At 47.0% G+C, this 27,862-nt stretch overlaps 1 protein-coding gene across 2 annotated transcripts; it reads left to right on the top strand.

Moving 5' to 3' along the window:
- RABAC1 (Rab acceptor 1) lies at positions 1 to 27,214 on the top strand. Of its 2 annotated transcripts, none has more exons than XM_069742900.1 (6): positions 1 to 127; positions 9,959 to 10,061; positions 13,200 to 13,409; positions 13,629 to 13,726; positions 14,889 to 14,990; positions 26,756 to 27,214. In XM_069742900.1, exons 2-6 carry the CDS (start codon positions 9,994 to 9,996, stop codon positions 26,839 to 26,841), a joined length of 564 nt encoding a protein of 187 aa, XP_069599001.1. In that variant the 5' UTR covers positions 1 to 127; positions 9,959 to 9,993; the 3' UTR covers positions 26,842 to 27,214. The 2 variants fall into 2 exon arrangements, with proteins under 2 accessions (XP_069599001.1, XP_069599002.1); XM_069742901.1 differs by lacking the exon at positions 1 to 127 and adding an exon at positions 9,770 to 9,846.
- The last annotated feature ends 648 nt before the right edge of the window (positions 27,215 to 27,862 follow it).

Consider the following 27,862-nt stretch of genomic DNA (forward strand, 5'->3'; position numbering starts at 1 on the left):
CGGCGTGACGTCACCGAGCCTGCCTTCGTGGCATTTGTTGCTATGGCAGCGGCGCTCGGGGAGCTAGTTTGTCTTCTATTTTTTCCGGTCAGTGCCAGATCACTTCCGGTCTCGGGAAGGAGAGGAGGTAGGTGGTCGCGGAGAGCTGGTGTCACGTGAACAGATTGTTATAGCTGGCTGGGACTTGTAGTGGGGCGTAAACAAACCCTGATGTCTGCCTCCAGTCCTGACTATCCCCTCTATCAGCTGAAGCTTTGCTGCAATGTATCAGTGCAGGTAACCTGAAGTCTACAGGAACCCCAGAATGTTTCTCTATTCGGTGACAGCAAGCAGAGATCTCGGGGGCTCCAGATATTAACAGTTTCCTCTGCCGCCATCTTTTCCTATCGTATATGTACGTTAGAGGGGAAGAAGGGGTTAAAGTAGTTTGGAAAGTTAAACAGCGGTTTGTATGGGGAAATTGGCAATATGTGGTCCCTGTAAATGCTGGTGGTCTCCTCCCGAAACGCCTGCTGTGACGCTACAGATCTCCATGATGTCAGCGGAGATCTCGAGCCCACCAGGGACTCTGATGTAACGCAGGGTTAAACCTCCAGACTCGCTGCTTTCAGCCGTTCCCTCCTACTCAGGATGCCCGGGCCGTGACCGGATCCTGGAACCTAGATGGGCGATGACGTTGCTGGTGACTACTGGGTAAGGCAGCGTCGCAGCCTCCTCCATCAGAGGTGTGAGGGAGCGCCGCAGCCTCCCCCATCAGAGGTGTGAGGGAGCGCCGCAGCCTCCCCCATCAGAGGTGTAAGGGAGCGCCGCAGCCCCCCCATCAGAAGTGTGAGGGAGCGCCGCAGCCTCCCCCATCAGAGGTGTGAGGGAGCGCCGCAGCCTCCCCCATCAGAGGTGTGAGGGAGCGCCGCAGCCTCCCCATCAGAGGTGTAAGGGAGCGCCGCAGCCCCCCCATCAGAAGTGTGAGGGAGCGCCGCAGCCTCCCCCATCAGAGGTGTGAGGGAGCGCCGCAGCCTCCCCCATCAGAGGTGTAAGGGAGCGCCGCAGCCTCCCCCATCAGAGGTGTGAGGGAGCGCCGCAGCCTCCCCATCAGAGGTGTAAGGGAGCGCCGCAGCCCCCCCATCAGAGGTGTGAGGGAGCGCCGCAGCCCCCCCATCAGAGGTGTGAGGGAGCGCCGCAGCCCCCCCATCAGAGGTGTGAGGGAGCGCCGCAGCCTCCCCCATCAGAGGTGTGAGGGAGCGCCGCAGCCTCCCCCATCAGAGGTGTGAGGGAGCGCCGCAGCCTCCCCCATCAGAGGTGTGAGGGAGCGCCGCAGCCTCCCCATCAGAGGTGTGAGGGAGCGCCGCAGCCCCCCCATCAGAGGTGTAAGGGAGCGCCGCAGCCTCCCCCATCAGAGGTGTAAGGGAGCGTCGCAGCCTCCCCCATCAGAGGTGTGAGGGAGCGCCGCAGCCTCCCCATCAGAGGTGTGAGGGAGCGCCGCAGCCTCCCCCATCAGAGGTGTAAGGGAGCGTCGCAGCCTCCCCCATCAGAGGTGTGAGGGAGCGCCGCAGCCCCCCCATCAGAGGTGTAAGGGAGCGCTGCAGCCTCCCCCATTAGAGGTGTGAGGGAGCGCCGCAGCCTCCCCCATCAGAGGTGTAAGGTGGCACCGCAGCCTCCCCCATCAGAGGTGTAAGGTGGCACCGCAGCCCCCCCATCAGAGGTGTAAGGTGGCACCGCAGCCTCCCCCATCAGAGGTGTAAGGTGGCACCGCAGCCTCCCCCATCAGAGGTGTAAGGTGGCGCCGCAGCCTCCCCCATCAGAGGTGTAAGGTGGCGCCGCAGCCTCCCCCATCAGAAGTGTAACGGAGCGCCGCAGCCTCCCCATCATAGGTGTAAGGGAGCGCCGCAGCCTCCCCCATCATAGGTGTAAGGGAGCGCCGCAGCCTCCCCCATCAGAGGTGTAAGGGAGCGCCGCAGCCTCCCCCATCAGAGGTGTAAGGGAGCGCCGCAGCCTCCCCCATCAGAGGTGCAAGGGAGCGCCGCAGCCTCCCCCATTAGAGGTGTAAGGCGGCGCCGCAGCCTCCCCCATCAGAGGTGTAAGGCGGCGCCGCAGTCTCCCCCATCAGAGGTGTAAGGTGGCACCGCAGCCTCCCCCATCAGAGGTGTAAGGTGGCGCCGCAGTCTCCCCCATCAGAGGTGTAAGGTGGCACCGCAGCCTCCACCCCCTCCCCAACCCCCCCCCCCCCCCAATCAGAGGTGTAAGGTGGCACACCGCAGCCTCCCCCCATCAGAGGTGTAAAGGAACGCCGCGGACCTCCCCCCTCCCCCCCATCAGAAGTGCACAGGGCTTTATGGTCGGACACTTAAACATCCCCCTAATTCTTCATGCAGGCATTTCATTATGTCAATCAGACACATTTTTTCCTTTGTTTTTTTTGTTTATTCCACCCTCCCGTTAACTTATTTAGCATGTTTTTTTTTTTGTTGTTTTTGTTTTTTTTTACATTTTTAACATGAATAGTCACTAGTTAACAGGGCCACGACATTGAGTCTTAAAGGGAACCTGTCACCCCCAAAATCGAAGATGAGCTAAGCCCATCAGCATCAGGGGCTTATCTGCATTATTCTCTAATGCTGTTGATAAGCCCCCGAAGTTTCCTGAAAGATGAGAAAAAGAGGTTAGATTATACTCACCTAGGGGCGGTCCCGATCCGATGGGCGTCGCGGTCCGGTCCGGGGCCTCCCATCTTCTTACGATGTCCTCTTCTGGTCTTCATACTGCCGCTCCGGCGCAGGCGTACTTATATTCCCTGTTGAGGGCAGACAAAGTACTGCAGTGCGCAGGCGCCGAGAAAGGTCTGCCTCAACAGGGCAGACAAAGTACACCGGAGCGTGAAGATAAGAAGACGTCATCGTAAGAAGATGGGAGGCCCCAGACCGTGACCCCCATCGGACCGGACCGCAGCAGGACCGCCCCTGGGTGAGTATAATCTAACCTCTTTTTCTCATCTTTCAGGATACATCGGGGCTTATCTACAGCATTACAGAACGCATTACAGAATGCTGGAGATAAGCCCCTGATGCCGGTGGGCTTAACTCACCTTCGATTTTGGGGGTGACAGGTTCCCTTTTAAGGTTGCCAGAGACTGTGAACCTTTTTTAATTTTTTTTTTTTGTATATTTTATAATTCTACATGGTGTATTCATATTTAAAAAAAAAAAAAAAAAAAAAAAAAAATATATATATATAGTAATTGTTTACTTTTTTTTAGTGGAAAAAACTTTAAAGATATAGATATCTACATTTTAACCTTGCACTGTTATTTTTGTTTGTTTGTTTGTTTTTTTTAACACACGATCATAAACTGCTACTGAGGAATATGTGTGTGTACGTATATATTCCCCAGAAGTATTTTTTGATTGCATTTATACAATAATAAACAATAAAAAAATTAAACAATAATAAAAATTACAGCTATACATGCACTGCTCAAAAAAATTAACAGATATCACTGAATGAAATATTCCAGTTGCACATTTTTATTCATTGCATAATAGAATGTGTTCAGAACAATTAAACCTGACAATTATCAATGTAAATCACAACTAATATCCCACGGAGGTCTGGAGTTGGAATGATGCTCAAAATCAAAGTGGAAAATGAAGTTACAGGCTGATTCAACTTCAGTGGAAATGCCTCAAGACACAGAAATGATGCTCAGTAGTGTGTGTGGCCTCCACGTGCCTGTATGATCTCCCTACAACACCTGGGCATGCTCCTGATGAGGCAGTGGATGGTCTCCTGAGGGATCTCATCCCAGACCTGGACTAAAGAATCCGCGAGACATGATGTTCCAGATGTGTTCAGTCGGATTCAGGTCTGGGGAACGGGCGGCCAGTCCATAGCTTCAATGCCTTCATCTTGCAGGAACTGCTGACACACTCCAGCCACATGAGGTCTGGCGTTGTCCTGCATTAGGAGGAACCCAGGGCCGACCGCACCAGCATATGGTCTCACAAGGGGTCTGAGGATCTCATCTCGGTACCTAATGGCAGTCAGGCTACCTCTGGCGAGCACATGGAGGACTGTGCGGCCCCCCAAAGAAATGCCACCCCACACCATTACTGACCTACTGTCATACTGGTCATGCTGAAGGATGTTGCAGGCAGCAGATCGCTCTCCACGGCGTCTCCAGACTCTGTCACATCTGTCACATGTGCTCAGTGTGAACCTGCTTTCATCTGTGAAGAGCACAGGGTGCCAGTGGCGAATTTGCCAATCCTGGTGTTCTGTGGTAAATGCCAAGCGTCCTGCACGGTGTTGGGCTGTGAGCACAACCCCCATCTGTGGACGTCAGGCCCTCAGACCATCCTCATGGAGTCGGTTTCTAACCGTTTGTGCAGACACATGCACATTTGTGGCCTGCTGGAGGTCATTTTGCAGGGTTCTGGCAGTGCTCCTCCTGTTCCTCCTTGCACAAAGGCTGAGGTAACTACTATATAATCTTCTAAGGGTCACTTCTGTCTGTTTGTCTGTCATGGAAATCCCGCGTCACTGATTGGTCGCGGCCACGACCAATCAGCAACGGGCACAGTCCGGCCGCGAATTCGCCCCTTCCTACTCTCAGTGCCCGCTCCGTACTCCCCTCCAGTCAGCGCTCACACAGGGTTAATGGCTGCGTTACACCGTGTTATGCCGCGGTGTAACGCACTCTGTTAACGCTGCTATTAACGCTGTATGACCAACTTTTTACTATTGATGGAGCCTCAATAGTAAAAATATCTAATGTTAAAAATAATGAACAAAATAAATAAAAAAAACATTATATTCTCACCTTCCGGCGCCTTTCCCGCTCCTCGTGACGCTCTGGGTCATGCATTGCGGTCTCGCAAGATGATGACATAGCGGTCTCGCGAGACAGCCCACGCAGTATATAACACTGCCCATGTAGTATATAGCAGCCATGTAGTATATAACGCAGCCCACACAGTATATAACACTGCCCATGTAGTATATAGCAGCCATGTAGTATATAACGCAGCCCACACAGTATATAACATTGCCCACGTAGTATATTGCAGCCATGTAGTATATAACGCAGCCCACACAGTATATAACATTGCCCACGTAGTATATTGCAGCCATGTAGTATATAACGCAGCCCACACAGTATATAACACTGCCCACATAGTATATAGCAGCCATATAGAATATAACGCAGCCCCGCAGTATATAACATTGCCCACATAGTATATAGCAGCCATGTAGTATATAACACAGCCCACACAGTATATAACACTGCCCACATAGTATATAGCAGCCATATAGAATATAACGCAGCCCCGCAGTATATAACATTGCCCACATAGTATATAGCAGCCATGTAGTATATAACACAGCCCACACAGTATATAACACTGCCCACGTAGTATATTGCAGCCATGTAGTATATAACGCAGCCCACACAGTATATAACACTGCCCATGTAGTATATAGCAGCCATGTAGTATATAACGCAGCCCACGCAGTATATAACACTGCCCATGTAGTATATAGCAGCCATGTAGTATATAACGCAGCCCATGCAGTATATAACACTGCCCATGTAGTATATAGCAGCCATGTAGTATATAACGCAGCCCCGTAGTATATAACATTGCCCACATAGTATATAGCAGCCATGTAGTATATAACGCAGCCCACACAGTATATAACACTGCCCATGTAGTACATAGCAGCCATGTAGTATATAACACAGCCCACACAGTATGTAACACAGCCCACGTAGTATATAGCAATGTGGGCACTATATGTGTGGTTAAAAAAGACTTAAAATAAAAAATAAACATATACTCACCTTCCGAGGGCCCCTTGTAGTCCTGGCGCCTGTGTGCGGTGCACGCGGCAGCTTCCGGTCCCAGGGTTGGTATGAGCACAGGACCGTGACGTCATGGAAGGTCCTTCTCGCATAGTATCTTTGGAACCGTAACCTGCCGAGGACACCGCGCCACGTCGGAGGGTGAGAATAACGTTTTTTTTTTTTAATTTTTTAATTAATATTATTTGTAACATTAGATCTTTTTACTATTGATGCTGCATACGCATCATCAATAGTAAAAAGTTGTTCACACAGGGTTAATAGCATTAGCTGCGTTAATGGAGTTCTGCAGCCCGCGTCTCGGGTCCATCACTCAATGACGGCACATTGCTAGCGCACGCCCATTGTGGGCGTGCGGTAGCGATGCGTCCGCCATAGAAAGTAATGGCGGCGTTAACGGACTACATTACACCGCGTTATGCCGCGGTGTAACGTAGTCCGTTAAACGGGTCACACTAACGCAGTGTGAACCCAGCCTAATAGTTACCTGCACAAACAGATATCCTGCTAAGATAGCCAAATCTAAAAATAACCCACTCCAACTTCCAAAAATATTAAGCTTTGATATTTCTGAGTCTTTTGGGTTGATTGAGAACATAGTTGTTGATCGATAATAAAAATAATCCTCTAAAATACAACTTGCCTAATAATTCTGCACACAGTGTAGTCCACAATTATTTTATTGTCTCAAGGGTAACAGGAGAAATTGGACCCCAAAAGTTGTTGTCCAGTTTGTCCTGAGTACGCTGATACCCCATATGTGGGGGGGAACCACTGTTTGGGCGCACGTCGGGGCTCGGAAGTGAAGTAGTGACGTTTTGAAATGCAGACTTTGATGCAATAGTCTGCGGGCGTCACGTTGCGTTTGCAGAGCCCCTGATGTGCCTAAACCGTAGAAACCCCCCACAAGTGACCCCATTTTGGAAACTAGACCCCCCCCCAAGGAACTTATCTAGATATGTGGTGAGCACTTTGAACCCCCAAGTGCGTCACAGAAGTTAATAACGCAGAGCCGTGAAAATAAAAAATCATTTTTTTCCCACAAAAACATTTTTTAGCCCCCAATTTTTTATTTTCCCAAGGGTAACAGGACAAATTAGACCCCCAAATTTGTTGTGCAATTTTTACTGAGTACGCTGATGCCCCATATGTTTGGGTAAACCACTGTTTGGGCACACGTTGGGGCTCGGAAGGGAGGAAGAACCATTTGACTTTTTGAACGCAAGATTGGCTGGAATCAATGGTGGCGCCATGTCGTTTAGGACCACCTGATGTGCCTAAACAGTGGAAACCCCTCAATTCTAACTCAAACCATAACCCAAACACACCCCTAACCCCAACCATAACCCTAACCACAAGCCTAACCCTAACCCCAACACACCGCTAACCCTAATCTTATCCCTAACTCTAATTCCAACCCTAACCCTAAGGCTATGTGCCCACGTTGTGGATTCGTGTGCGCATTTTTCAGCACCATTTTTGAAAAATCCGTAGGTAATACGCACTGCGTTTTACCTGTAGATTTACCGCGGATTTCCAGTATTTTTTGTGTGGATTTCACCTGCGGTTTTACACCTGCGGATTCCTATTGAGGAACAGGTGTAAAACGCTTCGGAATCCGCACAAAGAATTGACATGCTGCGGAAAATACAACTCAGCGTTTCCGCGCGGTATTTTCCGCACAATGGGCACAGCGGATTTGGTTTTCCATAGGTTTACATGGTCCTGTAAACCTGATGGAAAACTGCTACGTATCTGCAGCCAAATCCTCACCATGTGCACATACCCTAATTCCAACCCTAACCCTAGATCTATCCCTAACCCTAGTTCTAACCCTAGTTCTAACCATAGCCCTAGTTCTAACCCTAGTTCTATCCCTAACCCTAGTTCTAACCATAACCCTAACCCTAGTTCTAACCCTAGATCTATCCCTAACCCTAGTTCTAACCATAGCCCTAACCCTAGTTCTAACCCTAACCCTAGTTCTATCCCTAACCCTAGTTCTAACCCTAGTTCTAACCATAGCCCTAGTTCTAACCCTAGTTCTATCCCTAACCCTAGTTCTAACCATAACCCTAACCCTAGTTCTAACCCTAGATCTATCCCTAACCCTAGTTCTAACCCTAGTTCTAACCATAGCCCTAACCCTAGTTCTAACCCTAACCCTAGTTCTATCCCTAACCCTAGTTCTAACCATAGCCCTAACCCTAGTTCTAACCCTAACCCTAGTTCTAACCATAGCCCTAACCCTAGTTCTAACCCTAACCCTAGTTCTAACCCTAACCCTAGTTCTAACCCTAGATCTATCCCTAACCCTAGTTCTAACCCTAGTTCTATCCCTAACCCTAGTTCTAACCATAGCCCTAACCCTAGTTCTAACCCTAACCCTAGTTCTATCCCTAACCCTAGTTCTAACCATATCCCTAACCCTAGTTCTATCCCTAACCCTAGTTCTATCCCTAACCCTAGTTCTATCCCTAACCCTAGTTCTATCCCTAACCCTAGTTCTATCCCTAACCCTAGTTCTATCCCTAACCCTAGTTCTATCCCTAACCCTAGATCTATCCCTAACCCTAGATCTAACCATAGCCCTAACCCTAGTTCTATCCCTAACCCTAGTTCTATCCCTAACCCTAGTTCTATCCCTAACCCTAGTTCTATCCCTAACCCTAGCCCTAACCCTAGTTCTAACCCTAACCCTAGATCTATCCCTAACCCTAGATCTAACCATAGCCCTAACCCTAGTTCTATCCCTAACCCTAGTTCTATCCCTAACCCTAGATCTATCCCTAACCCTAGATCTAACCATAGCCCTAACCCTAGTTCTATCCCTAACCCTAGTTCTATCCCTAACCCTAGTTCTATCCCTAACCCTAGTTCTATCCCTAACCCTAGTTCTATCCCTAACCCTAGTTCTATCCCTAACCCTAGATCTATCCCTAACCCTAGATCTAACCATAGCCCTAACCCTAGTTCTATCCCTAACCCTAGTTCTATCCCTAACCCTAGTTCTATCCCTAACCCTAGTTCTATCCCTAACCCTAGCCCTAACCCTAGTTCTAACCCTAACCCTAGTTGCTAACCCTAACCCTCATTCTAACCCTAACCCTAGTGGAAAAATAAAAGTAAATATATTTTCTTTACTTTATGATGTTCCCTACCAATGGGGGTGATAAAGGGGGGGGGGGGGGGGGCTACGGGGCTATTTACTATTTTTTTTATTTTGATCACAGTGAACAAAATGAATGAACGAATCTGCCGGCTGGCAGATTCGGCGGGCGCACTACGCGTGCGCCTGCCATTTTGGAAGATAGCGGCGCCCATCCTAGATGCCGGTTGGACATCGGGAGGGACCCCGGAACTCCGGAGGTACGGGGGGATGGGATCGGACAGCGGGGGGTGGGGGTGCGCCGGACAGGATGGAGGGGAGAGGAAGACTGACGGCGACAGCAGATCGCTGCTGTCAGTCGATGGTGAGTGCAGATCGGGGTCTCCAGCCATGGCCGATGATATTGCAGCATCGGCCATGGCTGGATTGTGATATTTCACCAAGTTTCATTGGTAAAATATTACAAATTTCTCTGATTGGCATTTTCACTTTCAACAGCCAATCAGAGCGATCGTAGCCACGTGGGGGCAAAGCCACCCCCCCTGGGCTGTACTACCACTCCCCCTGTCCCTGCAGATCGGGTGAAATGGGAGTTAACCCTTTCCCCCGATCTGCATGGACGCGATCCCTCCATGACGCCACATAGGCATCACAGGTCGCATTGGCACCGACTTTCATGACGCCTACGTGGCGACACAGGTCGGGCAGGGGTTAAAAAAATATATTGCTGCTTTACTTTCTAACATAGTGCCCCACCTGTCTACAGGTTCTGTATGGTATTGCAACTCTTATTTTTCTGACAGCTAACGGTCCTGAGCCACACATTCATCCAAACCAAAAGTATCCGGAGTGAATTGCATTTTAACATCTATACTAATCAGTAAGCATTCGGATCTCACTGTTCGCAGATTAAAGGAATTTATCTGGAGGATCCTTTAAGAAAGGCCAGCCTAAGTTCTGTTTTCTCTCTCTTTCTCTACCTTTTATCACAGGCTTTTACTATTCTGACTGACAAGAGGCACTAACCATGGCAGGGAAGAGTGGGGATGTAATAAATGGAGGAGCAGAAGAGGGGCCCGCTGGTCTTATTAACAAGTAGGAACTATGATGAATGTATTATTTGTGAACAGGAATATAATTGATGTAATACTGCCCCTATGTACAAGAATACAACTACTATAATACTGCCCCTATGTACAAGAATATAACTACTATAATACTGCCCCCTATGTACAAGAATATAACTACTATAATACTGCCCCCTATGTACAAGAATATAACTACTATAATACTGCCCCCTATGTACAAGAATATAACTACTATAATACTGCCCCCTATGTACAAGAATATAACTACTATAATACTGCTCCTATATACAAGAATATAACTACTATAATACTGCCCCTATATACAAGAATATAACTACTATAATAATGCCCCTATATACAAGAATATAACTACTATAATACTGCCCCTATATACAAGAATATAACTACTATAATACTGCTCCTATGTACAAGAATATAACTACTATAATACTGCTCCTATGTACAAGAATATAACTACTATAATACTGCCCCTATATACAAGAATATAACTACTATAATACTGCTCCTATGCACAAGAATATAACTACTATAATACTGCCCCCTATGTACAAGAATATAACTACTATAATACTGCTCCTATATACAAGAATATAACTACTATAATACTGCCCCTATATACAAGAATATAACTACTATAATACTGCCCCTATATACAAGAATATAACTACTATAATACTGCCCCTATATACAAGAATATAACTACTATAATACTGCTCCTATGTACAAGAATATAACTACTATAATACTGCTCCTATGTACAAGAATATAACTACTATAATACTGCCCCTATATACAAGAATATAACTACTATAATACTGCTCCTATGCACAAGAATATAACTACTATAATACTGCCCCCTATGTACAAGAATATAACTACTATAATACTGCTCCTATGTACAAGAATATAACTACTATAATACTGCCCCTATATACAAGAATATAACTACTATAATACTGCCCCTATATACAAGAATATAACTACTATAATACTGCTCCTATGTACAAGAATATAACTACTATAATACTGCTCCTATGTACAAGAATATAACTACTATAATACTGCTCCTATGTACAAGAATATAACTACTATAATACTACCCCTATGTACAAGAATATAACTACTATAATACTGCCCCTATATACAAGAATATAACTACTATAATACTGCCCCTATATACAAGAATATAACTACTATAATACTGCCCCTATATACAAGAATATAACTACTATAATACTGCTCCTATGTACAAGAATATAACTACTATAATACTGCTCCTATGTACAAGAATATAACTACTATAATACTGCCCCTATGTACAAGAATATAACTACTATAATACTGCCCCTATATACAAGAATATAACTACTATAATACTGCTCCTATGTACAAGAATATAACTACTATAATACTGCTCCTATGTACAAGAATATAACTACTATAATACTGCCCCTATGTACAAGAATATAACTACTATAATACTGCTCCTATGTACAAGAATATAACTACTATAATACTGCTCCTATGTACAAGAATATAACTACTATAATACTGCCCCTATGTACAAGAATATAACTACTATAATACTGCCCCTATGTACAAGAATATAACTACTATAATACTGCCCCTATGTACAAGAATATAACTACTATAATACTGCTCCTATGTACAAGAATATAACTACTATAATACTGCCCCTATGTACAAGAATATAACTACTATAATACTGCTCCTATGTACAAGAATATAACTGCTATAATACTGCTCCTATGTACAAGAATATAACTACTATAATACTGCCCCTGTGTACAAGAATATAACTACTATAATACTGTCCCTATGTACAGGAATATAACCACTATAATACTGCCCCTATGTACAAGAATATAACTACTATAATACTGTCCCTATGTACAGGAATATAACCACTATAATACTGCCCCTATGTACAAGAATATAACTACTATAATACTGTCCCTATGTACAGGAATATAACCACTATAATACTGCCCCTATGTACAAGAATATAACTACTATAATACTGCCCCTATGTACAAGAATATAACTACTATAATACTGTCCCTATGTACAGGAATATAACCACTATAATACTGCCCCTATGTACAAGAATATAACTACTATAATACTGCTCCTATGTACAAGAATACAACTACTATAATACTGCCCCTATGTACAAGAATATAACTACTATAATACTGCTCCTATGTACAGGAATATAACTACTATAATACTGCCCCTATGTACCAGAATATAACTACTATAATACTGCCCCTATGTACAAGAATATAACTACTATAATACTGCTCCTATGTACAGGAATATAACTACTATAATAGTGCCCCTATGTACAAGAATATAACTACTATAATACTGCCCCTATGTAGAAGAATATAACTACTATAATACTGCCCCTATATACAAGAATATAACTACTATAATACTGCTCCTATGTACAGGAATATAACTACTATAATACTGCCCCTATGTACAGGAATATAACTACTATAATACTGCCCCTATGTACAAGAATATAACTACTATAATACTGCTCCTATGTACAAGAATATAACTACTATAATACTGCTCCTATGTACAAGAATATAACTACTATAATACTGCCCCTATGTACAAGAATATAACCACTATAATACTGCCCCTATGTACAGGAATATAACTACTATAATACTGCCCCTATGTACAGGAATATAACCACTATAATACTGCCCCTATGTATAACGGTGGGGTGTTCTTCTACATACAGTTGTCTTAGAGCAAGACACAGGATTGAGAGGAGTAAAGAAATAAAATTTAGTCTGTTGGAATAGAAATGAACCAAAAATAGTAGTAATGTAATATTTTTTTATATGTTTCTCAGTTTGATTACAAAATGAAACTCGGGGAAAGGAGAACTTGGAGTAAGAAATGATTGGGAATTTTCTTGCTTTTTATTGCAGTCACTCTCACATTTTACATCTAGAATCTCTCCTATTGTTAGTAAACGAGAACAGAATGATATAGCAGGATCTTTAGGTAGCGAGTAGTAGAGGGCGGCTTTACCCTGTTTTCCTTCACTCATTCGTCTCCCACTCTTCTTGACCCACAGGATCTTTCCCAAGATGATAACTCAAGCCACCGCCAAGGACTGGTTCGACCGGCGTCGCTCCCACATTCGCCCATGGAACAACTTTGTCGATCAAAGGCGCTTCTCTCGGCCGCAGAACTTCGGAGATCTTTGTAAGCGGGTGACCCGAAACGTGGACCATTTCCAGAGCAACTACATCTTCGTCTTTCTGGGGCTTATTATGTACTGCATGTGAGTACCTGGGATCTTCTCCAGAGCTGCCTGGTCCGGTCACCACCTCGTTCCCGTCACTGTACGTCTTGCCTTGTATTGTAAAGTGATTCCAGGTCACTAGGTTCTCGTCACTTTATGGGACTTCCTCCAATCCCAAGTGATCACATAGTCTTCTGTGCGCCGAAACGGTATGAATGAAGACGTGACTAACACCCCTATATATAATCTTTGTCTCAGTATCACCAGCCCCATGCTGCTCATCGCCATCGCCGTGTTCTTTGGTGCCTGCTACATCATTTACCTGAAAACCCTGCAGTCCAAGATGGTCCTGTTTGGTAAGTTGGGTGACGAGACGACATCGCTAACACAATCTGTGCCGGACTGAGGAATAGATTAATATTTCATTCTGGGGAAAATGTCTCCTTGTGCCCCGAAGGAAGCGAGAACTCCGTCGTTACAGGTCTCCGTAGACACGGTTCCACCTTGAGACAATGATTTTGTTCTTGGTTTCAGTGATCAGACAGATAGGAGCCGGGTTTGTAAGTAAGAATCCTAAAGTTTCGTAGACTTTTAAAGACTGACTGTCACTTCCAGAGATCAAGTGTGAACAGGTGCATACTAATAAAGCTGCACTCTGTAACGCTATATCATGCAAATATGAGATATATGAAATTAGAATTGCATTACTGCTGTAGAAAATAGGAAAAAAAACAAAGATACTTAGTGCACAAATTGACCAAATTCATGTATGTCCAGCAGCCACCACAAGGAGATCCTCTTTGTTGGGAACCTAAAGTGATTCCGCTCCTGGGTTGGGTTCCCAGCAAAGAGGATCGCTTTGTCATGCCTGCTGGACATACTTAGCGCATAAATTGGCCAAATTCATGTATGTCCAGCAGGCACGACAAGGCAATCCTCTTTGCTGGGAACCCAGCCCAGGAGAGGAATCAGGTTAGGTTCCCAACAAAGAGGATCTCCTTGTGGTGGCTGCTGGACATACTTGAATTTGGCCATTTTATGCGCTAAGTATTTTAGTTTTTTCCTACTTTTTTTAGAGCAGTAATGCAATTCTAATTTCATATATCTCATATTTGCATGCTATAAAGTTAATGTTCTGCTTTATTTGTTAGTATGGACCTGTTCACACCTAGTCTCTGGAAGTGACTGTCAGTCTTTAATATTTAGGTTTCCTTAGACGTTTAATCTGAAACTTTGCAAAGTAGCAAATCAGGATTGCTATCGGTAATGCAATTCGAGGAGTCAGTCCAGGGATGAAGCTGTGCTCATGCATGAGCGCTAGTGGAGACCGCAGCATCCGGACAAGGGGACCTCGCATCTAGTATGATATGATGAGTACTATTAACTTGCTGTAGAAATTGTAACTTGCTGCAGAGTATACCTTTATGTAAAGGTTATAAGTTGTAGCTGACCGCGGTCTTGCTTGAGCGCATGTAACTTGTCCTCCTGCTTATATAACACACTACCTTCTTATTACAGGTCGAGAAGTCAGTACGGCTCATCAGTACGGCCTGGCAGGCGCCGTCTCCTTCCCATTTTTCTGGCTCGCCGGTGCAGGAGCCGCAGTATTCTGGGTTCTAGGTAAGACTTGTGAGCACATATTGGCGCATGGATGATCAACTTGTCCCCGGCATTCACTGACCTGTACAACACTTGCAAAACCAGCTAAATGTGCCCACCAAGAGCTGTAATCATAACGCTGTCTCTGGTAGAATTTATATTAAGCGAAGAGAGTGCCAATAAAACATAATCTTTAATAAAAAAGAGCCATACTCAAAAACACACGAATAAACAGTCCAGGACCATTTCCAACCCATATATCAAGTGCCCAAGACGACAACTGTGCAAGTAATAAATGGAGAGGTCTCATGTCATCGCTGCTGGGCCAGATGTGGGCGCGTCTCGACAGACGTATAGCCGCAGCACAGGATATCCGGGACATGTCACGCGATGTCAGTGGAGAGATCGGCCGATGTTCGCTCGCTATGTGGGGTGTGACGATGTGGCCGGGAGATTAAACCTAGTATATGGCCTAAGCGTCAACCCCACTGGTCCAGGATGGTAAACGCCCAGAGGTGTGTACTTGAAAAGCATCCTGTTAAGTACCTTTACATTCTCCCCAGGCAGTTATACAAGCTAGAAGGAGAGCGTGCACCATAAATAAGATGATTAAATGAGCATGGAAGGAGAAGATCTATTCATGATCATCGAGGGTCACAGGTTTCACCCCACAGTGAGGGTGTGGCCCCCCACAAGGCAATAAAAACGGAAGAATAAAATATCAATGCAGCATGTATGTATGGAAGCCAGATACACAGACTTGGCTGAAGGACAATATGGTCGAACCAATAAAGTGATGACAAAACATAATGGAGATGGGGGATTTGAGGAAAGGGGGAGAAAATGGGGGAAAAGAGGGAAGTGACCTTAGATAAAACAGCTAAAGTTGAGCTGTTCATGAAGTCCCTGTAGGTTGGAGGTGTGCAACTGATATATCCATTTGGTCTCCCTTTGCAGCAAAAGTCTGCCAAAGTTACCTCGTCTTTTAGGTGGTCTAACCAAATCAGTACCCATGAACTTCAAAAGTGAGGTGTCACCTCCTATGTACGCCATTAATGTGCTTTCCGATTGAGGTATCTTAACAATAATTGATGTCCCACCGTTTTCCTAAACTCACGCAGAGTAGCTTTGTAAATGATCCCCTTTGTCTTACAATTGATGAAATCCTTAATGGTAAAACATTCCTGCGTGCTCTGTCATGCGTCACGGGTTTACCGCGACATAGGGGAGCCAGAAGACTGCAGCGTCTGATTTCACGTACTCCTGCACTGATTAGAAGCTCTTCACCAGCATATTAAACTGTGCAGGTATCTGCTAGCAGTGCAGGGGTTAGTCTGTTCAGTTGAGAGCTTTCCAGCATTGATGGTCCCAGCTGTTCAGACCTTGGCCTCTCCCCTCTCCTATGTGTATGTGTGTATTTATTCTGCACACAAAAAAATACAAAACAAATAGAAATGCAATTATTAAAAGGCAAAAAGTAAGTTAATTGGCTCTTTAGGATGCAGCTCTTGTTTTCATGTCTGCAAGCCTCGCTTCCCTCCCCTCAGCAAGTTCATTAGCTCTTGAGGAAGCAGCTCTTGTTTTCATGTCTGCAAGCCTCGCTTCCCTCCCCTCAGCAAGTTCATTAGCTCTTGAGGAAGCAGCTCTTGTTTTCATGTCTGCAAGCCTCACTTCCCTCCCCTCAGCAAGTTCATTAGCTCTTGAGGAAGCAGCTCTTGTTTTCATGTCTGCAAGCCTCGCTTCCCTCCCCTCAGCAAGTTCATTAGCTCTTGAGGAAGCAGCTCTTGTTTTCATGTCTGCAAGCCTCGCTTCCCTCTCCTCAGAAAGTTCATTGGCTCTTGAGGAAGCGGCTCTTGTTTTCATGTCTGCAAGTCTCGCTTCCCTCTCCTCAGAAAGTTCATTGGCCCTTGAGGAAGCAGCTCTTGTTCTCTTGTCTGCAAGCCTCGCTTCCCTCCCCTCAGAAAGTTCATTAGCTCTTGAGGAAGCAGCTCTTGTTTTCATGTCTGCAAGCCTCGCTTCCCTCTCCTCAGAAAGTTCATTGGCCCTTGAGGAAGCAGCTCTTGTTTTCATGTCTGCAAGCCTCGCTTCCCTCTCCTCAGCAAGTTCATTAGCTCTTGAGGAAGCAGCTCTTGTTTTCATGTCTGCAAGCCTCGCTTCCCTCCCCTCAGAAAGTTCATTAGCTCTTGAGGAAGCAGCTTTTGTTTTCATGTCTGCAAGCCTCGCTTCCCTCCCCTCAGAAAGTTCATTAGCTCTTGAGGAAGCAGCTCTTGTTTTCATGTCTGCAAGCCTCGCTTCCCTCTCCTCAGAAAGTTCATTGGCCCTTGAGGAAGCAGCTTTTGTTTTCATGTCTGCAAGCCCCGCTTCCCTCTCAGAAAGTTAATTGGCCCTTGAGGAAGCTGCTCTTATTTTCATGTCTGCAAGCCTTGCTTCCCTCTCCTCAGAAAGTTCATTGGCCCTTGAGGAAGCAGCTGCTGTTCTCATATGTGTCAGCCTTGTTTCTCGGTCTTCACATTTTTCATTGACCCGTAATGCAGCTTTTCTTTTCGCATCAGCTGACATTCTTGCCATGGAATTCCTTTTCTTATGAGGCATTATTGTGGTAAAAATAGTCTGTAACTGGCAGTTTCTATATCCTCTCACATAGAGGTAATGTGACTGACATCAGCCTTTCCACCAACACACCCTAACTGACATGCTATTACCTCACACAAGCTTTGTTATACTGAGAATGTCCTGCCTATATTAACCAATCAGAGCTCAGATTAATTAACTAGCAAAATAGAAGCTGAGCTGTGATTGGTTGCTATTGGCAGCCTGATAAATCCCCAGCCAACAGGAAGCCCCCCCCCTGGCTGTATATATTAGCGCTCACATACACATAATAGACAGGTCATGTGACTGACAGCTGCCGTATTTCCTATATGGTACATTTGTTGCTCTTGTAGTTTTTCTGCTTATTAATCAGAATTTTATTTTTGAAGGATAATACCAGACTTGTGTGTGTTTTAGGGCGAGTTTCATGTGTGAAGTTGTGTGTGTTGAGTTGCGTGTGGCGACATGCGTGTAGCCAGGGCCGTTTTTCGAGATTCTGCTGCCCCAGGCACTTTTAGTGCTGCCTCCCCCTTTGGTGAGTATGACACTATCGGCAGTGACTTTGGCAATAATCGCTGATGTGAAAGTCGCCTTTTGCAGCAGATCGGGCAGTTTTTCCGCATCTGCCGTGTAACGGATCACTTACGGCAACACTGCGTTCCGCCTCATTCATTCCCTATGGGACTTGCGGACATGTGCGGCACTTGCGGTTTTGCCGCGATCCGGCAAATGCGGGACTTGCAGCAATAGAAAAAAAAACGCTGCTAGCGGTGCTTTTTTTTTTTTTTTGTCTCACCGCAAATGTGTAAAACCACAAGTGCCGCACATGTCCGCAAGTAGCCATCACTACCCGTCCCTGCACCTTCCGAGCTCATCCCTAACCATCCCCCTCTGACCTAAAACTACACTATAAAGCTTTACAAAAACAATTTATTACCTGACATATTCCTATGATAATGAGGCTCCAGGCTACGGCGCAGACTGGGACGGGCATTGTCCGGGTCTCCATCCTCTCTGTGCACACCCTCAGTCCCTGCCTCACTGCCTGTGCACAGACCTCCCTCCACCGGACCCGGTAATCACCGCGCACAGTAGCATACCGGCAGAGGTGTATCTAGGGTTTCTGGCACCCGGGGCAAGAATTCATTTTGGTGCCCCACCACCCCCAGCACACATGCGATTTTCACACTTCGTCATGTACCATGAGCTCCTCTCCTTAATGCTCTCAATGTTCAGTGAAAAACAGAGAAGCAGAAGAGAAGCTCGATGTCACAGGACCAGAAGTATGAAAATCACATATGAGTGAAGTGTCCATGTGACGACTACTGGAACCTGCAGAGCTGAATCCTGACATCACAGCTTCTGAATTCTCACAACTCATGCACTGCACACTACTAGGATTCTCCCTTGCCGGTGGACAGTCATGTCAACACAAGTATGTGATTTGTATACTTCTAACTACTTTCCGACTAGACGTGCCCGACATCGCTCAGTTCATTTTAATTGAGTGAGGTCACACATGTCTAGTCAGCACGAGACCGCATGTATGTAAATCGCCAGCACGAAAGAATCCTGACAGCATGCAGTGTGCACTGCGAGAACTCAGAAGTCTGCAGTCACAAAGAATGACTGCAGACTCATCACAAGCCTGGACATCCCCTTTAATGCTCCTAATATAAAAAAAACGTGAGCGTTAGTTAGTATCACAAATAACATTTACATCCAGGTACCTGATAGATGACGTCGTCTCTGGAGTCGTTCTCCTTCTTTTCTTCATCTTGTCAGGATCCCATGATGAGTTTTCTCATCCACAGCCGTCTCTGCAGACTTCCATCTTCTCCGCTCTTTTGCAGAAAATCTCCACATGATGCCCTTAAAGATATAAGTGTCATTATAATGCTCCTGAATAATAAATTGCCCCTCACTATATTGTCTGCACAAAATATGATCCCCACACTGTCCCTCTTATGGTACATGCTCCTCACACTGACCTCTCCTTTCTATACCGGTCCCCTCTTCACACTGTCCTCTCACACTGTATACCCCCTATAGGGCCCAGTATTTATACTGTACTCTCTCATCACACTCCCCCTCCTTGGTATACTGTCCCCTCCTGGCTGTGCCCTTACACTGCCCCCCCATGCTACGAACCCACTACTCAGTTTCTATTCTGTGCCCACTCACTTTTCTCCCCCATACTGTCTCCTCACACTATTCCCCTCCATCCTCATACTGTCTCCTCTCACATCCCTCCTTTTCACCATACTGTATCCATACCATACTGTATCCTCATATATTTCCCCCCTCACTTTCTATACTGCCTGCTCACCTGACTCCCCATTGTGTCTGCACACATCCCATCACCCTCACTCCCCGTACTCGGTCCACATACATTTTTCACATCGCTACTCATACTGTGCCCTCATTCTCCCATATTGTTTCCTCATACATGCCCCCCATTCCCCCATACTGTTTCCTCATACATGCCCCCCATTGCCCATACATGCCCCCCATTCCCCAGTACTGTTTCCTCATACATTCCCCCATTCTCCCATACTGTTTTCTCGTATATGCCCCCCATACTGTTTCCTCATACATGCCCCCCATTCCCCCATACTGTTTCCTCATACATGCCCCCATTCCCCCATACGGTTTTCTCGTATATGCCCCCCATACTGTTTCCTCATACATGCCCCCCATTCCCCCATACTGTTTTGCCATACATGCTCCCCATTCCCCCATACTGTTTCCTCATACATGCCCCCATTCCCCCATACTGTTTTCTCGTATATGCCCCCCATTCCCCAGTACTGTTTCCTCATACATACCCCCCATTCCCCCATACTGTTTCCTCATACACGTCCCCCATTCCCCAGTACTGTTTCCTCATACATACCCCCCATTCCCCCATACTGTTTCCTCATACATGCCCCCCTCCCCATACTGTTTCCTCATACTTGCCCCCCATTCTCCCATACTGTTTTTTCGTACATGCCACCCATTCCCATGTACGGTTTCCTCAAAAATGCCCCCCATTCCCCTGTACTGTTTCCCCACCTCCCCCTTTGCTCTTCATTTTGTGTCCTCCCACACATTAAATCCCCCCCATCCCCACTACAAATCTCCCCACACACAATAACCTCATCCCCACTCAAATTCTCCACACATAATAAATCTCCCCATCCCCACTCCAATTCCCCTCAAGACCCCCCCCCATGCACTTAATCTTCGCTGTCTTTTGCTCCACTGGAGCACTTATCATCAGTGTTGGCCTCTGCAGTGCAAGTGAGCGACATCGGCAGCATGATCTGATCACGCTGCTTACGTCGCTCTGACCCGGCAGTCAGAGCCTCAATTGGACTCACTTCTGAAAGATGCGAGTACGATTGATCCCGGGGCAGGGGCGGACACTGACAGCTTGGGGCCCCTGTGCAAGAACTGTCTGGGCCCCCCTCCTTTTATGGCGACAAAGCTATACATATATAGCCACACACATACATGTGTATATATTACATACCGTATATACTCGAGTATAAGCCAAGGCACCTAATTTTGCCACAGAAAACTGGATAAGCTTATTAATTCGAGTATAAGCCGGGTATGTATTATCCCCTCATTCCTATCCCAGTATGTGTGGTTCACAGGGCCGGCATCCGCACCCGGGCAAGGGCAGGGGGCCCACTCGCCTTTGGTGACACTGGCGCACTATAGTGCCACCCCCCGCGAGTGGACCCCCCGCCTGCTCCGGGCCCCGGCACTTGCGATACTTACCTCTCCCGGTTCCAGCGCTGCAGCGTCTTCCATCCTCTGACTGTGATGTTGAGGTCAGAGGGCGCGATGACGTCACCAGTGCGCCCCCTCTGGCTGAGCAGTCGCAGCACAGAGAGCAGGAAGACACCGACGGTGAGGAGTCCAGAGCAGAGCAGCGACAAGCAACGAGAGGTGAGTATTTCATTTTTTTTTTTTTTAATTTGGAACAATATATGGGGACCATCAGAAGGGGCCCATATATGGAGCATTATATGGGGCTAATTCTATATGGAACATCTTATGGGGTCAATTCAATATGGAGCAGTATAGGGGGCCAATAATATATGAAGCATCTTATGGGACTAATTATATATGGAACATTTTATATGGCCAATTATATATGGAGCATTATATGGGGCCCATTATGCATGGAGCATCTTATGGGGCCAATTATTTTTGGAGCATTATATGGGGCCCATTCTGTATGGAGCAATATATGAGACTCAGTATACTGTATGGGGCCGATCATATACTGTATGGAGCATTATGTGAGGCCCATTATATATGGAGCAATTAGATGGGGCCCATCATATACTGTATGGAGCATTATATGGGGTCAATTCCGTATGGAGCAATATATGCGGCTCATTCTGTATGGAGCACTCTGTAGTGCCAATTATACTGTATGGAGCACTATATGGGGCCATTATACTGTATGGGGCAATATATGGGGCTCATTATTCTGTTTGGAGCAATATATGGGGCTCATTATTCTGTATAGAGGACTATACTGTCCGGTTTCTGAGCTAATGTAGAATGTACAATAGATATCACTCATGTAATGTAAGAAGTAAGTGAAATCTTTGGCATTGTACTATACCTATATTTCTCTGCCGTATCCGTGCATTATGAATTGTGGTATGTGTTAAAGGGGCCCACTGGGACTCTTTCGCCCAGAGCCCATGAAAACCAGGAGCCGGCCCTGGTGGTTCCCCCTGTCCTGTCCTGCTCTGTGTGGCTCCTCCTGTTCTATGCATGGCTCGGCTCCCCCCTCCCATCTTGTATGCATGGCTCGGCTCCCCCCTCCCATCTTGTATGCATGGCTCTGCTACCCCCTGTCCCATCTTGTATGCATGGCTCTGCTCCCCCCCAGTCCCATCTTGTATGCATGGCTCTGTTCGCCCCCCCACCCCCCCCCCCCCCAGACCCATCTTGTATGCATGGCTCTGCTCCCCCTGTCCCATCTTGTATGCATGGCTCTGCTCCCCCCCAGTCCCATCTTGTATGCTTGGCGCTGTCCACCCCGTCCCATCTTGTATGCATGGCTCTGTTCCATCCCCTCAGTCCCATCTTGTATGCATGGCTCTGTTTCCCCCCAGTCCCATCCTGTATGCATGGCTCTGTTTCCCCCCCCCCCCCCAGTCCCATCTTGTATGTATGGCTTTGTTCCCCCCCAGTCCCATCCTGTATCTATGGCTCTGTTCCCCCCCAGTCCCATCCTGTATGTATGGCTTTGTTCCCCCCCAGTCCCATCCTGTATGTATGGCTCTGTTCCCCCCCAGTCCCATCCTGTATGCATGGCTCTGTCACCCCCCAGTCCCATCTTGTATGCATGGCTGATGGCTCTGTCACCCCCCCCCCCCCCCAAGTCCCATCCTGTATGCATGGCTCTGCTCCCCCCCCCAGTCCCATCCTGTATGCATGGCTGATGGCTCTGTCACCCCCCCCCCCCCCCAAGTCCCATCCTGTATGCATGGCTCTGCTCCCCCCCCAGTCCCATCCTGTATGCATGGCTGATGGCTCTGTTTCCCCCCCACCCCCCCAAGTCCCATCTTGTATGCTTGGCTCTGTTCCCCCTCCCATCCCGTCCTGTATGCATGGCTCTGTCCCCCCCCCCCCCCCCAGTCCCATCTTGTATGCATGGCTTTGTTCCCCCCCAGTCCCATCCTGTATGTATGGCTCTGTCACCCGCCAGTCCCATCCTGTATGCATGGCTCTGTCACCCGCCAGTCCCATCCTGTATGCATGGCTCTGCTCCCCCCAGTCCCATCCTGTATGCATGGCCCTGCTCCCCCCCAGTCCCATCCTGTATGCATGGCGCTGCCCCTCCCCCCAGTCCCATCCTGTATGCATGGCTGATGGCTCTGTCACCCCCCCCCCCCCAAGTCCCATCTTGTATGCACGGCTCTGTTCCCCCCGAGTCCCATCCTGTATGCATGGCGCTGCCCCTCCCCCCAGTCCCATCCTGTATGCATGGCTGATGGCTCTGTTTCCCCCCCCCCCCAAGTCCCATCTTGTATGCCTGGCTCTGTTTCCCCCCCCCCCCCCCAAGTCCCATCTTGTATGCACGGCTCTGTTCCCCCCGAGTCCCATCCTGTATGCATGGCGCTGCCCCTCCCCCCAGTACCATCCTGTGTGCATGGCTGATGGCTCTGTTCCCCCCCCCCCCCCCCCAAGTCCCATCTTGTATGCATGGCTGATGGCTTTGCCCCCCCCCCCCCCCCCCCCAAGTCCCATCTTGTATGCATGGCTCTGCTCCCTCCCAGTCCCATTCTGTATGCATGGCTGATGGCTCTGTTCCCCCCAGTCCCATCTTGTATGCATGGCTGGTGGCTCTGTTCCCCCCCAGTCCCATCTTGTATGCATGGCTCTGTAAACCCCCCAACCCCCCCCCCAGTCCCATCTTGTATGCATGGCTGATGGCTCTGTTCCCCCCCAGTCCCATCTTGTATGCATGGCTGATGGCTCTGTTCCCCCCCAGTCCCATCTTGTATGCATGGCTGATGGCTCTGTTCCCCCCCAGTCCCATCTTGTATGCATGGCTGATGGCTCTGTTCCCCCCCAGTCCCATCTTGTATGCATGGCTGATGGCTCTGTTCCCCCCAGTCCCATCTTGTATGCATGGCTCTGTACCCCCCCCCAGTCCCATCTTGTATACATGGCTGATCTGATGGCTCTGTTCCCCCCCCCCCCTTCCCAAGTCCCATCTTGTATGCAAGGCTCCGCATCCATCCCCCCGTCGGCCTCCCCCCGCTGGAGCCGAGGAGGGTGAGTATGATGAGTTCAAGGAGGTGGGGAGGCGGGGGAGGCAGGGTATGGGGGGGGGGCGGATGGGCTGGCGGTGATCCCGGATCAAAAAAAGCAAAACAAAAAAAAACCTTGCTCAGGTGCCGCCCCCCGCTTCCTGGCGCCCTAGGCACGTGCCCTCAAGTGCCTAGTGGCAAATACGGCCCTGCATGTAGCGACTTTTGTGAGATGAGTTTTGCGTGGCAACATGCGTGTAGCAACTTTGTGTGTCGAGTTGCATGTGACAGGTTAGTATGCGCTTATAGTGTCTCAAGCCTGTCTCTTGCCATTGTGTTTGTGACTACTCCGCTTTTTTTGTTCGTTTTATTGTCTTCATACATTTTGGTCTATTATGTTTTAATCAATAAAGTATTACGTTTTATACTCTAATGCCACCGTATGTCATCTGTTTTTTGTTATGGTTATGTGACAGGTTAGTGTAGCAAGTTGTGTGCAGCAAGTTTTGCGCGTGGCGAGTTTTATGTGTGGTGTGTTGAGTATGTGCAAGTTTTGTGTGAGGCAAATTTTGCATGTGTTGCAACTTTTGGGCATGTGGCAATTTTTCCGTGTGAGCCTAGTTTTGCATGTGGCGAGTTTTGCGTGAGCCTAGTTTTGCATGTGGCGAATTTTGCGTGGCGAGTTTTGAGTGGCGACTTTTGTATTTCGACTTTTATGTGGCGAGGTTGGTGTATGTGTGGTGAAATGTGTGCTGAGGGTGGTATATGTGTTCAAGCACGTTGTAGTGTGTGGCGCATTTTGTGTGTGTGTTCATATCCCCGTGTGTGGCGAGTATCCTATGTCGGGGCCCCACCTTAGCATCTGTACGGTATATACTCTTTGGCGCCATCGCTCTCACTCTTTAAGTCCCCCTTGTTCACATCTGGCAGCTGTCAATTTGCCTCCCAACACTTTTCCTTTCACTTTTTCCCCATTATGTAGATAGGGGCAAAATTGTTTGGTGAATTGGAATGCACGGTGTTAAAATTTCGCCTCACAACATAGCCTATGACGCTCTCAGGGTCCAGACGTGTGACTGTGCAAAATTTTGTGGCTGTAGCTGCGACGGTGCAGATGCCAATCCCGGACATACACACATACATATACATACACACACACATTCAGCTTTATATATTAGATATAATTAGATAGATAATAATATACAATATAGTCTTATCTGGCTTTCAGGGATGCCAGTGTTAGTTTCTTGTTGCCTTGTTCTGGAGCTGGAGGAGCTGTTTTTTTTTTAGAAGGCGTTTGGAGTATTTATCTAAAGACTGTTGCTTTTTGTCGGTGTGCATTTCTTCATCCTCTATTCGGTTGCTCCTTCCTTCGCTCTCCTGTGTTCCACTCTGCTTACTGTGAATGTGTATTAGTGTGATTGGTATTTTCCTTTATCCCTGTATGTATTACCTTGTTAATCTGGTTTGCATATTTTTATACACTACTACTACCCACTTCCGTGGGTGGGGTAAGGAACAGATTAAGTGTAGAATCGGGAACTCAGCAAAGTACGTGGCCCTTGTGTCTTCACCATCAGAAGTAATACGGGGAGCAGGGATAGCTAGGGAGCCCCTAGCCCCGGGATATCTGACAAAGTTGTGGCATCATAAATGTTTTACCAGTCTCAATATATGTACATGTGACACGTTTAACAGCCCTTTGGTCTGGTTGGAAGCCACGTATCTCCCTAGAGGAGGAGGTAGTAAAATGGCTATGAACCTCTCTATTCCCAATGGATCTGTGTTTCCGATGTGTGATAGAGGGAGCAGGGCCCACAAGTTAGCGGATATCAGTATCCATACAAAGTATGTCTCCATTTTTGGCCAGAATCTTTTTGACCTGTGTCCATTATCAAAAGAAGCACTGAGTCGTATGTTAATGTCTTTCGTATCTAACTGTGCTCTCGGAATTAACCGGTCCTCCTTCTTTTGATTTGTAGGCTTGTCGTAGTATACCGTCAGGGTAACCGCACTATCTGACGCGCTTCACGGGATTGTTCAATAAATTACTTCCTCTACAGAAAAGAAGCTGCTCTTTAAAAAAAACAAAACCGCAAAATCTACAAGGTTTCAGATTTTTCAGCGTTACATATCTGATTTGTCTACAGTACAAGGCTAATAATCTGCAAAATAAAGCATCAAAATGCTGCTTGTGAACATAGCCTTAGACCTGTCACAGAATTCTGGGAGTTGTAGTCTTGCAGCAGCTAGAGAGCTGCAGGTTGGAGGGCACTGCCCTAGGGATCAAGTTTTGGGCAAGACTCAATTCTACCCTTACTCTCTGTCTTACTCAGCTCTCCTACATTCCCCCCCCATTACACGGTGCTGCTTTCATCTCCTTTGTGCCTCCAGAACTCTCATCATCTCATTTCTCCTTAGGTGCCACCCTCGTAGTCATCGGCTCCCACGCCTCATTCCATGAGATCGAAGGGGACTTTGAAGAGCTGCAGATGGAACCGGTGTAGCTGCCATCACATGGAAGCACTGATGAGACCTGTACCCTTGCACTGTACCCTTTGTCATGTTAATCCTTCATCTGTGAGCACTTTTGCAGCAACCTTTGCACAATGTCCTACAAGTCGGTGACTGCCATCAAACCCCTTTTCTTGAAGATCTGCCAATGTAATTAAGGGTCCTAGATACTGGTGGGTGGGGTGGGCAGATTAGACCTGGTGAGACTAATAAAATTGGGATAAGAAGCTGCGGCTGAGTGTCTTTATTGCTCGGCAGCTTTGCAGAGCTGGGGCTGGTGTGTTCTTGTGTCTGTATAAGAGGTCTTCTGCCTTTTCTCTCTTTTTGTGATATTTAACCGTATACTGTAATAAACTTATAATAAACTCCTCGCTTCTGTCCATTACTGTGCGTCATCATCATCACCGTGAAGCCACTTTCCTTGTTTGCATTGAAAAATGTCAGCAAATGGAGGAATACATCCACCAGCCTCCTAAAGCGCAATACATTGCATCTGCACTGGTATAAGGACATCCGAGACCTGGACCAATGCAGATGATTGTATTTCAGGACGGGAGTGCCAGCGCGATTGGGTGCATGGTTTAAGAAAGTGTCTAAAAAGCACTTACTATGACTTATAAAAAAAAAAAAACACTTTTAAAGCGACTACTGTGATGTTGGGGCAAGGTCCCTGTTTCCAGCGATGTGTCACTGGGATGTGTGTTGTTTCAATGAAATCAGTTTTTATCACCAGGAGATGATCACTACAGGACTAGGTTTCTCGTGCCTCCTGGTCTAACGACACCCCCCAACAATGATTGGCCGCTTTCTGTGTACACGAACTGAAGGCTGACAATCAGTGGTGTTGGCTGGGTTATACACATCTCAGCATTCCAAGCTCTGCTGGATGTGAAGCAGAGAAAACTGTGATTGTATCACGACTGCTGCACCCAATAAACTAAGTGATACATTGCTGGAATCGGGGTGTCTGCGCCTACATCATGCTGCTGACAGATTTCTTTTAAAACCCACATT

This window comes from Ranitomeya imitator, chromosome 10 (assembly GCF_032444005.1).
Source record: "Ranitomeya imitator isolate aRanImi1 chromosome 10, aRanImi1.pri, whole genome shotgun sequence".
Taxonomy (NCBI): Eukaryota; Metazoa; Chordata; class Amphibia; order Anura; family Dendrobatidae; genus Ranitomeya; species Ranitomeya imitator.